This window comes from Podarcis muralis, chromosome 3 (genome assembly GCF_964188315.1).
Source record: "Podarcis muralis chromosome 3, rPodMur119.hap1.1, whole genome shotgun sequence".
In the NCBI taxonomy this organism is placed as follows: domain Eukaryota; kingdom Metazoa; phylum Chordata; class Lepidosauria; order Squamata; family Lacertidae; genus Podarcis; species Podarcis muralis.
In genome coordinates this window covers 66,871,490-66,891,057 of record NC_135657.1, presented here as the reverse complement: position 1 = coordinate 66,891,057, position 19,568 = coordinate 66,871,490, and the positions used below count along the sequence as shown (strand labels likewise).

Below are 19,568 nucleotides of genomic sequence, written 5' to 3'. Positions count from 1 at the left end.
CCCTTCCACAGAGATCACCTATAAAACTGCTTTATTCTTAGTGAAGCTAACACATCCATCATGTTTTTGAGCAGCATGCTTAGGACTTGGCATGACTGTTTCTTAACAAATAAGCAACAGCAAGACCCAATCCATATTGAAACCATATTTTTGGAAGATGCTGTATAACTCTCTACACCACCACCTTCCCACCCAATTCATTTGGATTATGGTCATAATGCAGATCCGTCCCTTTGCCATAGCTGCTCTTTGTTAAGAAAGTGATATTGCATTTGCAAGTTTTTCCTTTTTACATTTTTTTTTTAAGAACTCCTTTAGTTTTACATATGATTTATATCAACCCACAGGACGTAATCAATGATACCAGGTGCTAAATAGGTATGATCTCAACTATTTAGAAATGTTTATGTTCATTTCTAAGACAGAGCAACCTGGCTCAGGGAAGGTGTATGAAGGCATTTATACTGCTGTGAAAATGGTGATGTATTCTGAGAAGCACACAATTTTCATATCTCCACTTTTCCCAGGATAGCAGAAACACATCTTCAATTTAATTGGGAATATGTTCCTTTAACTATTTCCTCTTACATGCCACCTTCTCCAGAATGCTCTGGAGATGGAAACATTCCACTTTGATTGTTGATTAACCACAGTTTATGATACATCCAAATCATAAACTGTAGTTAAGTCTTAGCTACTACTGCAACAAGCCAATTAATCCAAGGTTTGCCACTGAAATCAGTAAACATTAGTTAATTCTACATTTGTCTGGGTTCAGACACAATGTTTAATTGTGGTTAGTTTAAAACAGAAATGAAACCTTCTGATATCCTCGTATGGAGAGAAGGTAGGTGAGAGTACACAAGCCTGAGGTTTGTTGACATAACAAGAAATCATAGTTTATCATTACAACCAAATGCAGTAATACTTTAAGCCAAGAAACAAAAGCATGACTAATGAGAAATAACATGAAAATTACAGTGTACGGACCATTCAGGTATTGCATGCAGACTGTTTTTTTATACAGATGTGGGAGCTATCTCCTTAGGTACATTTGCATAAACAACAAAACATGCAAGCTGTTCATTTTATAATTCAAATAATGGAAGCTTCTCTCAAGACTTATATACAACTAATTAGATATGAGAGACAAGAACTTATTTCACAACACTGTTTTTGTTCTTTTAAAACACATTCTCTTACCTACCACCCTCCATGGCAGAGGGCTTCTCTCCTCCATAGAGAAGGAGTGAAAGACCATCATCTGCAGCAGCAATCCTTGCCAAAATATCAGCTATATGTATTAGAGTTGTTTCAGGAGAGTTTAGATGCACCTGCACAAATATTAAAAAAACTCTGAAGATTAATGTTTTATAGAGACTTTTGTCTACAAACCTTGTGTAACTAAAGGCAAATTAATGTAACAAGACTGAGGAATTCTTACATTATAATCCAGCTTATGTCAATGGAGCTTTGATATATTTTTTTTAACAATGCAGTTGTAAATGATACTGCTGATTTGTATTTAGCTAAAAGTAGCTGTGAGGATAAATCTAAATGTTAACTGACAAAGAAGAACAGAAGAATCCAAAGTCCTTTCAAAATGAATTAACATTTATTTCAAATATAAAATAGAAACAGATGGGGCTAACTTCCAAAATAGACTAGCTGCCAATTCCACATTCCTTCTCTTACTGAAACAAGGATGGAAACCTATGACTCTCCAGATGTCAATAGACTATAATTCTCAACATCCCTTATGATGGAAGTTGGAATCCAACAACTGGAGGGTTATAGGTTAGCTGCCCTTGACTTACATCAAATGCAGCTTTCTTCATCATCTTCCCTGTCTCCTTTCCCCACAAATCCCAAGCTCCATTTTTAACTTTGGCTCTTGTAATTCATTACAGCTTAGCCCAGTCAACAATATGTTTTATTTCACTGTGGTGTGCACAGCTGTATTGAAACAGATACATAGACACAATGTCCCCAATGCAATTCTCACTATTTTGCAATGCACATCTCCATTCACTAGTTATATGCAAGACCACAATGTGCCTGACAATTAAATGGATCACAGCCATTACATTTTTCTACATTAAGTTTTATTCATGTTTATTTGAAGGAAATACAACCAACCTCTGTTCCATTCAGTAAATAATGTATTGGCTGAAGAAGTGCTTCTATCACTGTATTAGTATATAGACATTCAGTTGCACATTCTTTTCTCTCACAAAGAATTCCGAGCACATCAGTAATAAGGCCTGCTGGAGAATAATTGCCTGACAAATAAAAAGAGACTTGTTTCAAAATAGTAAAGAACAACAGAGTGAGCAACACAATCAGATAAAGGAAAAGAAACAAGCGGTATTTCTTCCCTCTTGCCAAGCCCACCACTTCAAATACCCATCAGATGTGAAGAGTCACTCAGTTTTCACTTTAAATATGATGTCATGGTGTCTATAGACACAGAACTGATTAAGAAATATGGAAGTGAACAAACCTTTATTCACAAAGAAGAAAATTAAAGAATAACAGAGCAAATATAAAGGGCAATGTTACCTGAATGCACTGTAAGAGTCTTTGGACAATTTGGGGCGCAATAGATAAGACGAGTAAACATTACGACAAGGTCTGTCAAGGACATCAAATCTACAAAAATGAGAATGGGGAAAATAACTTCATGTTACTTATAATTTAATTAGGAACAACAAACGAATACCTGAATACAAATTTAAGCTAAATTGCTGTAGCTTTTCTTCCATTTCCAACTGTTTCACAGACAGAAACCATTTAATTTAATTTATTACTGGTAGAGCTATTCCAGCAATGTCAAATAATCTGTTGGGTTCATGTTTTCCCTCCTGGAAAATAATGTAATCAAACTTTTTTTGTAACAGCCACAGGCCAAGGAGGACAGATGGAAGAATATTTAGATAATTGTGTAAGATGATAATGTGTACTTCTTCACAGCCATAAACCAACCTGCCTTGGAAAAACCATAAGTCAGCGCTGCATGAATAAGTACAAGCGAGCCCCAGGCGCTTGTCCTCACCCTCCTCTTCCAATACAACAGCAGGAGGTGGAAAATAGACAATTGCGGGTTAAACGACCTAGGGTTTTGTTGCATCCCACCTAGGGAAACTGATTAATTTAAACTATGCCATGTTTGGAGAATCATAAACTGTGATTCAATGCTGTCTTATTGCAACTAACTATAGTTTAAACTAACTATAGTTTAAGGGACACGGGTGGCGCTGTGGATAAAACCTCAGTGCCTAGGACTTGCCGATCGTATGGTCGGCGGTTCGAATCCCCGCGGCGGGGTGAGCTCCCGTCTTTCGGTCCCAGCTCCTGCCCACCTAGCAGTTCGAAAGCACCCCTAAGTGCAAGTAGATAAATAGGTACCGCTTTATAGCGGGAAGGTAAACGGCGTTTCCATGTGCTGCGCTGGTGCTGGCTCGCCAGAGCAGCTTCATCACGCTGGCCACGTGACCCAGAAGTGTCTCCGGACAGCGCTGGCCTCTTAAATGAGATGGGCGCACAACCCTAGAGTCGGACACGACTGGCCCGTACGGGCAGGGGTACCTTTACCTATAGTTTAAACTAACCAGAGTTCCAGTTCCATTGATATCAGTTCTATTACTGAGCCATGATAACTACCCCAAAGGAAGCAAGGTATTCCAATAAAATGCAATTCTGTCTTGCGTGCCTGTCATTGTCTCCAGCAAAGAACTAAAAAGCAGTATTCTAATTTCCCAATTTTTCCACAGGTACACGCAATAGATGTGTCCATACAAATTTGTGAACTGGCATACTAGCAGATCTGGTAACTTCCCTTCACTCCCAAGGTTTGGACATAACAATAAACACCAGTTATTTGAAAACAGAAAACACATGCTTCCTTGAATCCTCTTCAGGAAAGATGGGTTGAAGGAAAGAGAATAAAAGTGCAGTAACCGAAGGTTGTTTACACTGCACTATGCACATGGTATAGTTTAGCATTATGCCCAAATCGAGTCACTATGTTAGTTTTGATAAACATCTCAGCTTCACCACTGTTACAGAAAACAACAAAGTTTTGTTATAAATAGGTTTTAAAAAATCCAGATAAAAATAGTGAGACAGGAATTTATGTGTGATCCTTCTATATAGAGCAGCATGGGATAATGCACCAGGCACTCCAATAACTTGTCCTGCTTATGTAATTTACGCCACATAATTTACACCCTGTTGTACAATCTCTTTTGGATACCTATAAGCCCTCTCCCACAAACAACAGAACCAAAGCTGAAAAAGCATTAGAAAAATCGCCCTAACAGAACACACTGTCATGTTTCTATGCTTCTATGTTCTTTAACACGCACTTACCTTTTCTGTTTTTCAGCTGAATAGGAAACAGTCTTCTGCCTTGTTTATATATCAACAATCTTCCTAAGAGGCTCAGGGAATGAACAAAATATATATACTGCAATTCTTTTCCAGTGTAAAAATTCTTCTGTTTATTACCTTGAAAGACAAGACAGTTCATGTCAATAAACCTGTGCTGTCTCTTGCTTCATTCTTGTATACTAGAGTCCAAGCAATCACTGCTATCATGGGCAATAATGTATTTATAAAGAAAACTGCCAAGATCACAAAAAATGCAACCACCAATAAAAATTGGATTTGCCATTTCTAGGTGGGAGGGAAGCCTCACACAGTTGAAATGTTATTTAGAAATTCTGAGATAGAACATATTCTGAACATTTGTCATAAAAAGCACTACTGGAACACTGCTACATATATTATTAAAATGTAAGCAAAAAAGAAGACTTCAAATAAATATATATTATTCAGAATATGGAAAAATTACTTACCATTATGCAATGTGGAGGAAGAATTAAACCTGCCTGTTTTATCAACCACTGATTCACAAGTTTCAAGATAGGAAACACACTGCTCAACAGATGCAATAATCTGACGAATAAAACGACAAAGTATATCAAAATTCACAGGAAATGCCTATTGCACAATTCCCTCTATTAATGAAGATTCACTTCACTCACATCATTAGCAAATTTGCATTTGACCCTTTTCACATTAATTTTGAGTTGGTAGAAGTATACACATGCAGTAGTGTAAATTATAAAGTCTCTGCAGAACATCATATTTAGAATGTAAAACTGAACTTCCTAAATGGCCATATTGATAAACAAAAATCAATTAAGGAGTATGTAGTATCTTAAGATATGTCTTGGTTCAGTTGTAATTGATATGTACTTTGTTCCTTGTATTGATGAGAAAGGATATTGACTGATGAAAAAACAGACTTACCAAAGATTTGTATTTTTTTTCAAGTAGCCTTAGCACCACTGTTCTGCTATAATATGCATGCTAAAATGACAAAACAGACATACATTACACTTAAAGCACTGATTAGAAAATAAAAATGATTCAATTATTTTTCAACTGCTTACAAGATCAAAACTGCACAGTAAGTTCTGAAGTTAAAAGTAAAGTGACCATTAGGGGTGACTGACTCTGGGGTTGCGGTGCTCATCTCGCTTTATTGACCGAGGGAGACGGCGTACAGCTTCCGGGTCATGTGGCCAGCATGACTAAGCCGCTTCTGGTGAACCAGAGCAGTGCACGGAAACGCCGTTTACCTTCCCACCAGAGCGGTACCTATTTATCTACTTGCACTTTGACGTGCTTTCGAACTGCTATATTGGCAGGAGCAGGGACCGAGCAACGGGAGCTCACCCTGTCACGGGGATTCGAACCACCGACCTTCTGATCTGCAAGTCCTAGGCTCTGTGGTTTAACCCACAGCGCCTAGTCCATGTTAATATATATTGGGTTGGAGATAGGTGTGCAGAGAAGCAAATAAGTGCTTTGTATTTACTGGAAAACATAGTTCAAATTGTCTGTAAACCTACAGCACTATTTTAATTTCATTTTGACTACTGCCTGTTGACACCAAGGACAATTCTACCCATACTCTATAGCAGGGGTGGATGTTGCTGGATTTCAGTTCTCATTAGCCCCAGCCAGCATGGCCAATGGTCAGGGGTAGTGGAAGTTTCAGTCCAACATATGGAGAGCCCCCAGTTCACCATCCACACTACAGCATGGGTAGGCAAACTAAGGCCCGGGAGCCAGAGCCGGCCCAATCACCTTCTAAATCCGGCCTACGGACAGTCTGGGAATCAGCATGTTTTTACATGAGTAGAATGTGTCCTTTTATTTAAAATGCATCTCTGGGTTATTTGCGGGGCATAGGAATTTGTTGTTTTTCGCCCAAAATATAGTCCGGCCCCCCACAAAGTCTGAGGGACAGTGGACCTGGCCCCCGCTGAAAAAGTTTGCTGACCCCTGCTCTACAGCATTCTAAAACAAGGGGACGTTCCACATGTATAATAGATTAAGTCATCTATTTCTTAAGCACAGTCCAGACACCATGCCTCCAAGATTCATTTCCACTGTAGGGATCATGCAATTAATTTGCTTATGGTGGGATTTAGTGTTAAATCCATCATGTGCTAGCAGAGTGCTATAGTATTCCTGCAGTGCGAGTTTTTTTGGGTTTTTAAAATACAAGTAGACCTCCTCCTGCCATGTTCTTAACTTGGTTTAGTTTGAAATATTACTGTGGGTTGCATTCTACCCTGGTGAGCCCATACCATTCCCAATAAGCCAGATGAAGGAGAAACCTGCAACCTTCCGTGCAATTCCTCAGAAATTGCAACTTATCTCATCTATTGCATTACACTGACACATTCAATATCAACCTCTTGAAGAAAAGGACTAAGAGGATTATTAGCTCAAGGCATTATCAACAAAGCAATAACCTTGAAGGACTAACAGAAGAAGCTGCAATCAGCAAAATACATACATTTGCTTACCATCCATTTTTTAAACCAAACAGCCTTGAGATCGACTAGAGCCAAGAAGTACACGGGATCCAAAGAAACAGGGTGGCTTGACTCACGCTTTGCTGACAGAAGTGACAAGGTACTTTCCATTATTTCTTCCATGTACCTAAATATGTTATAAAGAACGAGCTGTTAAATAAAATCCCAATGTTCGTACTGATGCCATTTGTATTTAGACTCTCCATCATTCAAAAAAGGAATTTGAAAAGGGAAAGAAATCAGATGCATTTTAATATTTTCTACTTTACTGTGAATACGATTTTTTAAAGCCAAGAAATTGTATGTACTAATTTTTTTTGTATACACCAAAAGAAAGTCACCTTCAAAAGGAGATTAAGAAAGTTACAATGAGCAATATTGTGAGTTTGTTTACTGGGGTACTGTGAATACATTTTGGCGTTAAACTGCAATAATAATTTAGAGTATGCAGAACACCATTCTCCATGCTTAAATATTGTGAAGACCAGTTGAAAGGGAAAAGTGATTGTGATCCTAAATCACCAAACCGGAAACAGGAGTGTCACCTGTAGAATCCAAATCAGGAAACCAGTAACTGGCATAGATTAAATAGCACAAAGAGAATAGTTGGTTTGGGGAGTTTTAAGTCAAGGAACTTTGTCCTCATAGACACAGATTGACTTTTGACAGCAAGCAATGAAACCAAGAAACTTCACTATTGAAAGACAGATGAGTAGCAGTAGTAATTTCATGTTTAATAAATCACTGATTTTAGCAATTTAGCACAAAGAAATTGCAACAGGCAAATGAAAACTAAGGAAGCAATTGGATAATTGTGACATACTTTTCTGGATGACGAATCCAGAAAGATGGTACTTCCCTCTGGTACTCATTTAGCAGACGTATCTATGAATAAAAGAAAAACAGCTTGTTTGCTTTTTTTAAAAGACTGGATGGGGAAAATAACTAAATTTGAAAAAGAAATATGGGAAAACTGATTTTTACCTTTTTAAGTAAACGGATTATATCTGGGTTGCTTATATCAATACCTATTGATATGGTAGGAACATAACTATCTTCAGAAAGGAAGTACATCTCTAAATACTTTGCTGTAAAGAGATAAATAATTGCCAAATAATTTAAGAGGCAAATTTTAAAAATGGTTGCTGGCTACAGAAAGCAAGTAACATTTCTCCATTTGACTTAATGAACTTACCCAAACTTGTATACAGTTCCCTTGTCATATTTAGCGGAGAGGAAGAAAATGTCTTGGCATAGAATTTCAAAACTTTGTCCTGAAACAGTAAAAATGAAAGCTAGTTCATAAAATCTAAACAGAATTTCAATGTTCTTCATCAGCAGCAATGTTATAAAGAATATCTGACTTGTTAATTTATTTCATTTCAATTTTTACCCAGCATTCTTCGAAGGCATTTCGAACTGTTGTCTTTCCGCCTCACAACAACCCTGTGAGGTAGTTTATGCTGAGAGATGATCAGTAGCCCAAAATTACCTAGTGAACTTCATGAGTGAATGGGGATTTAAATCTGGGTCTCTATAGTTCTACCCTGAAACTAACCACTATACCACACTGGATTCTGTAGCTCTAACATACACCAGATGCACCTGTAGACTTTTCATTCTAAATAGAGTATTGTGCAAAAGCTGAAAATATTATAATAACGTAACTCCCTATAGACTGACAGCTGAAGCACTTGGGCCTATATATAAACACACAAACAACAGGCTATATACACAAAACATGTTGTATAGAGGCCATGCCAAAATGTACCTACAGGACCTCTACCTCAATATCTGGAGTTGCCTTGATGGGAGAACACACCACCAGTGTATCAAGCAATACGGTAGCTTATTGATATATTACTATAGGCAGAAGGTTTGTTATAGTCCTGCAGGCTTTCTATTTCATGGTTTACCTGAAGGAGCATCTCTACCCCCATCGTTCTGCCTGGACACTGAGGTCCAGCACCAAGGGCCCTCTGGCGGGTCCCTCACTGCAAGAAGCAAAGTTACAGGGAACCAGGCAGAGGGCCTTCTCGGTAGTGGCACCCGCCCTGTGGAACGCCCTCCCAACAGATGTCAAAGAAATAAACAACTATCTAACATTTAGAAGACATCTTAAGGCAGCCCTGTTTAGGAAAGTTTTTAATGACTGACGTCTTAATGTATTTTTAATCTCCTGTTGGAAGCCGCCCAGAGTGGCTGAGGAAACCCAGCCAGATGGGCGGGGTATAATAAATAAATAAATAACTTATTGTTGTTGTTATTTTACATTCATTCAAAAAATGTGCAACACCACATTGCCCAAAGGCCAAATGAGACCCAGCAGTGCTCTCAATGTGGCCCGTAAGGCTGTTTTCCCCAAACCATGTCACATGTGGCAACAAGTGTGGGGTAGGTAAGGAAGTACTTACAAAGGAACAATCAGGAGCTTAATCTGAGCTTGCAATTATTCTTTTGCAAGCAGCGACGCTGTGATCACCCATCAGCACTGACAGTGAGCATGCCTGAAGTTGCCACCTGATGTTGTAATGGTATGAAGTGGCTGACAGGTTGACAGCTCTGTTCACCTGTCAAAATGGCATGTGGGGAAGCTCAGGATTCAGCCTACCAAATAGAAAAGCTTCCTGATCCCTGCGATACAACAGGGACAATTAAAACGCTGCATACATAATTTTATGCATGCTATTCAAGGAAGAAGTAGCAGTAGTTATAAAGAAAGACGTACTTGGCCTGCTTCATTTAAAATTCCAATAGTCACTTTTCTACATGGAATTTCTGAGAGGTACGCAAAATCTTTGCATGTGCTTTGATTTTGCACACTATATAAATTATGATCAAGCGATACATTAGGAATGGTAAAATAGAATTTCCTTACACTGAAACTGGAATCCGGATCTGAAAGTGCTGTTGCAAGATGTTTACGTAAATTAGCCCAACTCTCACAGTTTAATATATCAGATGGAGGAGCAGAACACAATGTCTGCATAGCTTCCTGACGCACCTGCAACATCAAGGTAAGATGTGGGTTTAAAAAATCACAAAGAGTATTATCATAATAAAACAGAAATCTTCAACCAATGTGATGATGCGCGTGCACACACACACACACATGATAAAGTAAAGGTAAAAGACCCCTGAACAGTTAAGCCCTGTCAAAGGCGACTTTGCTTTCTGGCTGAGGGAGCCGGCGTTTGTCCACGGATAGCTTTCCAGGTCATGTGGCCAGCATCACTAAACCACTTCTGGTGCAACAGGTTGTGTGTGTGTGTGTGTGTGTGTGTGTGTGTGTGTGTGTCTCCACACACAACCAGTGAACCACAGAATAGTCTACCCTCCTCTATATGTTTTCCACCTTTAGCTCTCCTGCACAATGCCTCCATACTTCTGCTTTCTAGATTTCACCTTCCTCTTCCTAAGTCTCAAGCCCGCACTCGTATAAAGAATAACCAATCATGCCCCCTCCAAATGAGACTATCCAAGTTCACTCAAGCAACATGAGCTTAAGATGTGCTAAAATAAAAAGTATTCTAAGTGGGTGCGTCCATTTGCCTTTTAGACTCACCTCCTTAGGTTGTACCGGATCAAGCCTTTCTACCAGTAGTTGCAATTGTTCTTGATTCATGAATGTATAACTCTGTAACACATTGCAAAATGCTTATTAAGTAACTCATTAAATTAAAAAGATTAATAACTATAATAATTAGCTATTTTTAGTGAAATAAAAATTATCTTTAAGGGATTCACATTATCTTAATGAAATATTAAGGGGGGGATATTGTTAATTATCAAATACAGTGGTGCCCCGTAAGACGAAATTAATTCATTCCGCAAGTTTTGCCGTCTAGCGAATTTTTCGTCTTGCGAATTATTATTTAGACAAAGGAAACAAAGTCGCGAGACGTTTTCGTCTTGCGAAGCAAGCCCATAGGGAAATTCGTCTTGCGAGGCAACTCGCAAACGGAAAAACCTTTCGTCTAGCGAGTTTTTTGTCTTGCGAGGCATTCGTCTTGCGGGGCACCACTGTATAAGGGGGAAATGTTACCTTTCTATTTTTAATAACCTTTCTATTTTTAATTATACAACATGTGATACCAACCATAACATTTTGTAGAAATAAAAGTAAGACATTTTGGAAAGACCTAAACTTTGTAGTGCTGCTCCCAGAAAAAAAATAAATCACAGAAACACAGAACTGTAGAGTTAGAAGAGACCCTAGGATCATCTAGTCTAACCCCTGCAATGGAGGAATCATTGAGAAGGTTTAAGTACATAGCAAACATTTTGAATATTAACTTTTATCTGGGAATATTGTAATTAGGCTTAGTACTTAAATTGTATGGGGTGCATGTACACCTTTGGTCCCCACCCTGCACTCAGCTCTAACCTGTGGCTCCTAGAAGCTGTCAGAATGTGACAGCTGTCCAGCTAAACCAAGTGAAGGTAGCCGATGGAATTAGTGAATTAGGCACTTCCGCCTGCATGCGTATTGAGCCCTAAGGCGGTTGTATGCCTCCTTCCAGCAACTCCTGCAGCCAAGCTGGTGTCAAATGTATAGCTCTGCTTTCCGCTGGGCCATATTAGCAAGGCCAAGAGGAGGGGTCTTATCATCTGGGCAGCCCAGGACCTCCATACACACTGCCCAGGCTTGCACCTCCGGGAGGTCACTTCAGTGCTGCTAACACAGCAGTCTGACTACACCCCTGGAGGAGCAGTCCATTGTCTCTCGAGACACAAAGATGCCAACAACAACTTAAACTGACTTCAATATTGTGGGTACCCTGTGCACACAGTGGAGATGTGTAGAACTGCACTGAGGTTGATGGGAAATCTTAATGCTGTGAGAATTCTATGCATGCTCTCAGATGAGGTATTCTAACTTTCAGTGGAGATAATACAACCCCATAAAAACCAATAGGCTTTCAGCCCGTGATCTAAATGGAATGGATTTTATCTATTGATTTTGCAGTAACAATTTAAAGAAAATATAGCCTCAAGTCTGGCAGTGTAAGTCAGAGAAAAGAATTTCTCATTGATTTCATCAGCATCAAACAAGACGAGGAACATGAAGATGAAATCACAGAAACCAACTAGGGCTCTCCATTAACTCTAATGGGAGTGTATTTAGATATGACAGCTATTTTGGTGGCATAGCTCTATGTCAACAGGGAAGTAAGGCCCAGCCCAGGGGAGGATAGAATGGCAACTATGGTCAGCTAGTCACTCTTCCATTCCTTACCACACCCCTGCCTTCCCCTTACACCCTTGTTGTTACAACAACATAAAAGATGGCGGCCCAGCAAGATTATTACATAGACTTGACCATACCTGATTAAATGAAGAATCACTATCAGAGCAATTATCTGTATAGTAACTGCTGTGCTGTTCTGTTTTCACCTTCCTCTGAATTTCCTTATAGCGCATCTGATCTTCTTCAAACTTGTTAATTAAAGATTCAACTACAACCATCATAACATTCTTCAGAGAATGCATCATTTCTCTATACCTTCAGAGCAGAACAAATGTTATAAAAACAGACTAAAGTTCACAAATCTTATTACACACAGGGTGAACTCCTAAGCACGAACATCAATGGGACTTAGTTGTGGGTAGGTAAGTACAGTCAATAGGAAGTGATTGGTCTCTTTTTGTGGGGGCTTTGCACTGGTTGCATTGCAGTCAGAACAGAAACTTTTAAGGGGAAGCAATGGTTGGGAAGTTACCTTCAGAGATGTCCAACCATACGAGAGGGAAACCATACAAATGTTAGTACCTATTCACTGAAGGACTTTTACACGATAAACTTGAAAGTGGAGACTTAACTGGAAAATAGAAAAGGTCACAGATGGCCATAGCAAAGTGATTTACATTCAGATACAAAGCAACCAAGCCAGTATCGGGACCAAAGACCAACAGAACAGGAAAATACAGTCTCTGTATTGCTGAACTACAAACCATATCTTTGGGAAACCTGGTCAAGGCTGCCTTGGGTGTTTTTAGGTTCTATATATTTTCTGACAAGGCAAAGGTGCTGTTGTGGGCAGGTGGGGAATAAGTCTGTTCTGGATGAAGCCACTATCCCCTGTAGGAGCAGAATCAAAGACTACACCACTTTTGTTGCTTGAGGCCCAAATAATCTCAGTTCTAGGAATGCCTATCTCCAGTTTAAGTTGATGTGCCTTCCTAGATTGTAACAGCTTTGCTGCAGTGGTCCATGCTCTGTTGAACTCTAGATTTGACTACTGTAATGCAATCTACATGGGGCTAGCATTGAAGACAGTCTGGAAGTTGCAGCAGAACACTATCATATTATACTTAGACTTTCAGAGGAACAGAAGGGAACTAGCCCCGTTGTATATCGAGGGGGGGGGGGTTGTGTGGAGAGAGTCTCTTCCTGTAAATTCCTGGGAGTTTATCTTAGTGAAGGCCTCACTTGGAAAAGCAATATAACTCAGGTGGTTAGGAAGGCCCAACAGAGACTCCATTTCCTCAGGGTCTTGCGAAAGAACAATGTTAAACAACAATTGATGACCTCCTTCTACCAGTCCACAATAGAAAGTGTCCTCTCATATTATATCACAGTGTGGTACGTTGGCTTGACAACCACGGAGAGAAAGTCTTTACAGAGGGGGGGTGAACGCAGCACATGATACCATGGGCTGTCCCCTGAGCCCGCTAGATGACATCGCAAGGGATCGTTGCCTTAAGAGAGCGAGAAAAATTCTCAGGGATGATTCACACCCCGGCCAGCACCTCTTTAATCTTCTACCCTCGGGCAGGAGATATAGAAGTATAATCAGTCATACCAACAGGCTAATAAACAGTTTCTATCTGTGGGCTGTTAGGCTGCTAAATAGAAAATAATATAGTGCAACTGACTTTCGGGGTTGGTGTGTTGTGTGACAAGCACACAAGAGTACAATGGGATTGAGTGTTAGGGGGGCGGGGGAGGCTCGGTTAATTTCATTGTACACAGGTTGAACATTGACAATAAAGGTATTATTATTTATTTATTATTATTATTATTATTATTATTATTATTATTATTATTATTATACCTATCCTTCTGGAATTGCACTAAATTCCCATTTGCTACCAGGCCCAACTCAAGGTGTTAATGTTAGCATGTAAAACCCTAAACAGTTTAGAGCCCAAATGCTGGAAATACTGCTTCTTCCTGTATCTGCCTAGTCAGACACTGTAGTCTGCAGGGTAGGTCCTTAATGTGGTTCTGTCAACAGATGTATCAATGATGCAAGATAGGGCCTTATCCTTGGCAGTGCCCAGGTCATGGAACTCCCTCCCACTAGAGATTCAGTAGTCCGTCCTCCCAGTGAAAAGGGAAAGGGTACTGTGAAGTAATGGGTATATGGGATATTTATTTGTGCTTTTACACACTGCCTTCCTAATCACTCCCCTTTACAGTCTTAAAAAAGAAACCCATGAAGATTGAGAATCCTAAATAACAGTATCTAGCCTTGGGGGGGGGGGGGGTTATAAACAAAGGCTACCCTACAGGAATGAACATAGCCTGGGATTCATCTGTGCTCTCTAAAAATTATTTCTTTGTGCGGTTGGCTCAAAACTGACATGCCATTCCTAAATGTAAATAAATGGCTTATTAAAAATACAGCAGTCCACACATTAATTTATAAAAGCAATTAAGCACTGATTAAGTAACGAAGTTTTTCACAATGACATTTCTAATTTCCTCTCACAGAACAAGGCCATCCACATATCATTGAAATTACTATTAAAATGTTCCTAAGATTGATCTCATCATTAGAGGTTCAATGAACTTTTCTACAAGGGGTCCTCCTTACCCTCGATACTTTCACATTCGTCTTGCAATCTCCCACTGTCTGAAGGTTATCTGGCTATATTTAAAGTGATCAACACTTCCAGTAATATTTTGTTTGGTAAAATCTCATAACTAACTGGGCTGACAGAAACATTTCAGTAATTAGTATTTATTGAATGCACTTCTTTCCCATTGTAAATAATTATAATTGAGTTCTAATTTTGCTACTATTCACAGAAATTGTTGACAATCATATACCCTAATCCAATACCACCTATGAACACAAAAGCACAAGTATACACACAGCAGTGTCGTGCTCACAAAGGCATCCCCAATTAATGCCAAGGACAGATATGTTCTCACATCTGACAGTACCAATGTAATTCCACTGAACAGTGAAAATTCCACTTAACCGAAATCTTTTTACTGGACCGCCTGAAGGGCTCCAGATTAGATTAGTTTACAGTCCCTCCCTGAATCCCTTCTTAGAGGTAGAAAAGATGCATAATCATTGTGCGCATACCTCTAGCTTGTTACAGTGAGGTATTCTGCAGCACAGTGCTTTAAAGTAGCATCAAAAATAAAGATGCAGAAGAAAAAAAACTACTGCAACAAATACAAAAACAACAACAACAACAAACAAAGAGTAATTTTTGGTGAAGGCTTGCAGATAATAAATTGACTGTACTTATTACACTGCTCCCTTCCAGAGACATTTTGTAAAATGTACTGTAAATGCAGTGAAACTTTGAACTCAGGGGGGTGGGTTGCATTCTTTGGTAAAGTACTTACTGTAAAGAGCTTATTGTACAAATTCGTCTGAATTAGTTTTAAGCAGGATATATCTTCTCAACATTTCTGGTCAAACTACGCTGTACAATTTTGGCTACACTCCTATGCGCATTTACATGGAAGTAAGACCCACTGAACCCAATTGGCTTACTCCTTGAGTACGCATGTATAGGACTGCGACACCATGCCATTATTCCATGGTACCTAGCACACTTGTTTGAACAAAGTAGCAGAAACAGTCATTCAGAAATAACAGGTGTCTCAGGATATGCATGAAATGTGAGGTGCACATTAATACCAAGTCTTCCCATGCTCATACTTATGGAATCAAAATCATACCACTGACACACGAGAGAGGTATAGGCAGACTCAGCATAATTCTGAGGTACATACAAGTACCAAAACTCTGCAGGGTGGAAAGCTAAGGAAGGGAGACACCAATTATAAAACACCCAGCCCCTGAACTACTCCACAGCACAAACCAAGAAGATTAGAAAAATCTGCTGGATCAGGCCAGTAACCCATCTAGTCCACCATCCTGTTCTCATAGTGGCCAACCAAAACTATTGAGATGCAGAGGAAAAACTAACATGGTTGGGTGGGAGCAGAATAGAGCTACAGGAACAGAAGGAGACACACACACAACAGACATATATTCCTGGTTCACACTGAAAAACTGGGTATCTACTGAAAAAATAATAAATGTCGCTGGAATTGGATACCAAGTGCGTCTACCCCACCCCACCCTCAAAAAGATCCAAGAGGAGAGGAAAAAACAACAACCCAAAATTAGCCTAGTGAGGACTGGGCATGTTCAGTGGGCCTGGGATGCTGGCTAACGTTCAAGGAGAGGAGAGGAAAACCAGGGGGTGAGGACAGGATAAAATGGCTGGAAACTAATATTCTACACTGCAGTATTTTGTTGCAGGGCCACTTGTTTTGAGTTTTAATGCCAGCATAAAAAAAATTTTTTTCTGATTTAAGCAAGGAAATATTACAAACAATGTCAAATCTGAAGCCAATCTTTCAGAAGAGTTACAATAATGAAGGGACACGATTTCAGAAGGACAGTGTCAGGAACCGACATGTACTCACTCTTTTGATTCTCGAGTCTTTTTAGTAACATGCTGTACCAGTGTATCATAGCCAGATCCTTCACCCTGATTTTGTGCAGATGTACATTTATCAGTTTCTTCTTCTATTACGGAGCCCAGCATGCTACTTATATACTGTCTGAGATATTTCACAAATTCATAGCTGTAATAAACACGTAAAGTATAACTTACTTTGTGCTGTTGTATTTTCAATGTTATATAAACTGTATTTCATCAGGCTACTTCTAGAATTCTGTACAGCAGGAGTAGGTCTAGGAACTTGTGGTCTTCCAGATGTTACTTCTATCATCTCTGACCACCAGCCACGCTGGCTGGGGCTGATGAGACATCTGGTTGTTAGATTCCACAGGTTCCCCACCTCTGCTGTAGAGGGTCATGAAAGATTAGCAGATTTTTAACAGTAGAGGTGAAAAGAAACTAGGTATTTAACTCACACCGAGCTTTGAAAGAATTTGTGGTCTATCTGCCAACTGGAAAAAATAAAGTATTTCTCCATAAATACTTAGTGTACATAATCCTATGGCTGCAAAATTATCAATCACACATAAAAAAGGAAAATGTAAAGATATATCTAATGTCTCAAAAACCATAGTTCACAAATGTTTTCAGTTATTATACAAAGTGCCACAAAGCAGCCTGCTAGATTTGTACAGATGGCTCAGTATTTTTTTTCCATTCCAAAATATCTTACAATTAACCACTTGCCCACAGACCTGGGGCAAGCAATAATTCTTTCCACATGAGTAGCTTGGTAGAAACACCCTGTGAATGACAGACAAGCATTTAACTAAGTTGGAAATTGTTTCTTAAAGACATCTGCAGGATTGTAACATCTCAATTTCTAAAATCAACTGACTTGAACATTATATGTATGAGTACCCGCAATGTTCTAACAACTCACAATCAAAAACATTGCTCACTGCCAGTCATCAGCTGCAAAACTGCAGCAGCTAGTTCCCCACATGGATCAGCAGTCACTATTCAGTTCCTTCAATAATGACACAAAAATAAACTTTCAAAAAAATTACTTGTGAAAATTTTCATCTGTTTCCTCCAGATGTAGAAGAATCTCTTCTGCACACTCTACTGATGGCGCTCCTGTGATTTTTTCTTTGACACTTTGCAGTAACTGTCTGAGCATAGACTGCAAAAGAGCTTCATCTTCACTAGAAAAATGAGACATCTAAAGAAATAAGCATAAACATCGTATTTCTGTAATTCTCAGTAATACACAACTCACTCTAAGCTTTTACAGATTTAGACTGAAAGGAAATGAAGCCTAATAAGTTCTTAGCAGAAATATGAGATACAGAATCTAATTCTAATTTTATATGATTATTATCTGCTGTTGCTGTATTACCTGCATTCCAGGGGCCCAAATTCCTGTTATTTTCTTTCCTTTACTGCCTTTCTCTCAGGCAGCAGTGACACAGGTAAAAGGAGTGCTATTTTATATGTCTTTATTAGCATGAATGGGCCTACAGATATGGCTTTGGGCTGACAATGGATGATCAAGGTCATAAAAAGAAAATGTTACAGATGGGTAGCCGTGTTGGTCTGCCATAGTCAAAACAAAAAAAATTCCTTCCAGTAGCACCTTAAAGACCAACTAAGTTAGTTCTTGGTATGAGCTTTCGTGTGCATGCACACTTCTTCAGATACTGAAGAAGTGTGCATGCACACGAAAGCTCATACCAAGAACTAACTTAGTTGGTCTTTAAGGTGCTACTGGAAGGAATTTTTTTTGTTTATAAAAAGAAAATGTTAGGTTTTCTTGGCATCCTTAAATAATTCCTCCATTCTTAGAAATGTGAAATCCATCAAATTGGAAATTGGGATTTTGGGGAATTGATTTTGGGCAGAGGTAGAGACACTTTAATAACTTGTGAGGAACTTAGGGTTGTATCCAACTAAATCTTACTCAAAGAAAACCCATCAAAATGAAGTCAGCTAAGTTAGTCATGCCCATACAAGGGGCACTCTCTGAGTTTTATTAACATTAGAAAAACACCTTAATCTAATGTAGTACTGAAGACAACTCAGTTAATACTTGAACCTTTCATGGCAAAGGACTTCAGTGAGACTAAATGAATGCTTTATGTATTTTACCACATCAAAAACAATGGCCATACATATGGAATCATGACTACACCCAAACAAAAGTCAGTTCAGAGAAATAAATGCCTGGGGAGCAATCTATAGGAAGAGCTACCAGGATGTGCAGGGTTAGGATCTAGCAGATCTCTGGCTGAGAGTTGCCAGCACGGCTGGACTACACTGACTTAACTCCTTCCATCCTTGGCTTAGCAGGAGATAAAGGTAAAGGTAAAGGTACCCCTGCCTATACGGGCCAGTCGTGTCCGACTCTAAGGTTGCGTGCCCATCTCGCTTAAGAGGCCGGGGGCCAGCGCTGTCCGAGGACACTTCCGGGTCACGTGGCCAGCTTGACGAAGCTGCTCTGGCGAGCCTGCACCAGCGCAGCACACGGAAACGCCGTTTACCTTCCCGCTATAAAGCGGTACCTATTTATCTACTTGCACTTAGGGGTGCTTTTGAACTGCTAGGGGGGCAGGAGCTGGGACCAAAAGACGGGAGCTCACCCCGTCGCGGGGATTCGAACCGCTGACCATACGATCGGCAAGTCCTAGGCACTGAGGTTTTACCCACAGCGCCACCCGCGTCCCCTAGCAGGAGATACACCAGCTTATATCCCCCGCTCCTGCCATGTTCCTGGAACATCTCACCTGATGGTCTTGGCTCAGCTGGGATGGGGGAGTTATGCAAAAGGGTGGTGTAACCGTTGTCAAGGTTTGTTTTCTCTCTGCCAGGCTTGGGCCAGCTCAGCCAGTACCCCATTAGGCTCTGGTGTATGGTACTTTAAAAAAGCTTAACTTGACGCCACTTTACACTAGCTTCTTGTGTACAGGATTGCTCCCTTAATGTCACATTCCTCTGCACCTTGAA

The 19,568-nt window shown here is 39.7% G+C and overlaps 1 protein-coding gene across 11 annotated transcripts in view; it reads right to left on the bottom strand.

Moving 5' to 3' along the window:
- The window catches only part of TBC1D32 (TBC1 domain family member 32), a 67,953-nt gene that overhangs the window by 47,028 nt on the left and 1,357 nt on the right, over positions 1-19,568 (bottom strand). For 9 of the 11 annotated variants that reach the window (XR_013392261.1, XR_013392262.1, XR_013392263.1 and 6 more), the window contains exons 2-16: positions 17,633-17,787; positions 16,585-16,746; positions 12,225-12,402; positions 10,462-10,533; positions 9,775-9,900; positions 8,092-8,170; positions 7,881-7,984; positions 7,720-7,781; positions 6,888-7,023; positions 5,317-5,376; positions 4,860-4,959; positions 4,372-4,509; positions 2,563-2,652; positions 2,140-2,282; positions 1,204-1,334 (exon numbers count right to left, since the gene is read on the bottom strand). Coding sequence is in view for 7 of the 11 variants with exons in the window: in XM_077926040.1 (XP_077782166.1) it covers positions 1,204-1,334; positions 2,140-2,282; positions 2,563-2,652; positions 4,372-4,509; positions 4,860-4,959; positions 5,317-5,376; positions 6,888-7,023; positions 7,720-7,781; positions 7,881-7,984; positions 8,092-8,170; positions 9,775-9,900; positions 10,462-10,533; positions 12,225-12,402; positions 16,585-16,746; positions 17,633-17,787 (1,736 nt within the window). In the remaining 4 variants the exon portion in view is untranslated. Of the gene's footprint in view, positions 1-1,203; positions 1,335-2,139; positions 2,283-2,562; positions 2,653-4,371; positions 4,510-4,859; positions 4,960-5,316; positions 5,377-6,887; positions 7,024-7,719; positions 7,782-7,880; positions 7,985-8,091; positions 8,171-9,774; positions 9,901-10,461; positions 10,534-12,224; positions 12,403-16,584; positions 16,747-16,775; positions 16,968-17,632; positions 17,788-19,568 lie in introns of those variants that run through there. The other 2 variants (XM_077926043.1, XM_077926044.1) reach the window with 2 other exon arrangements.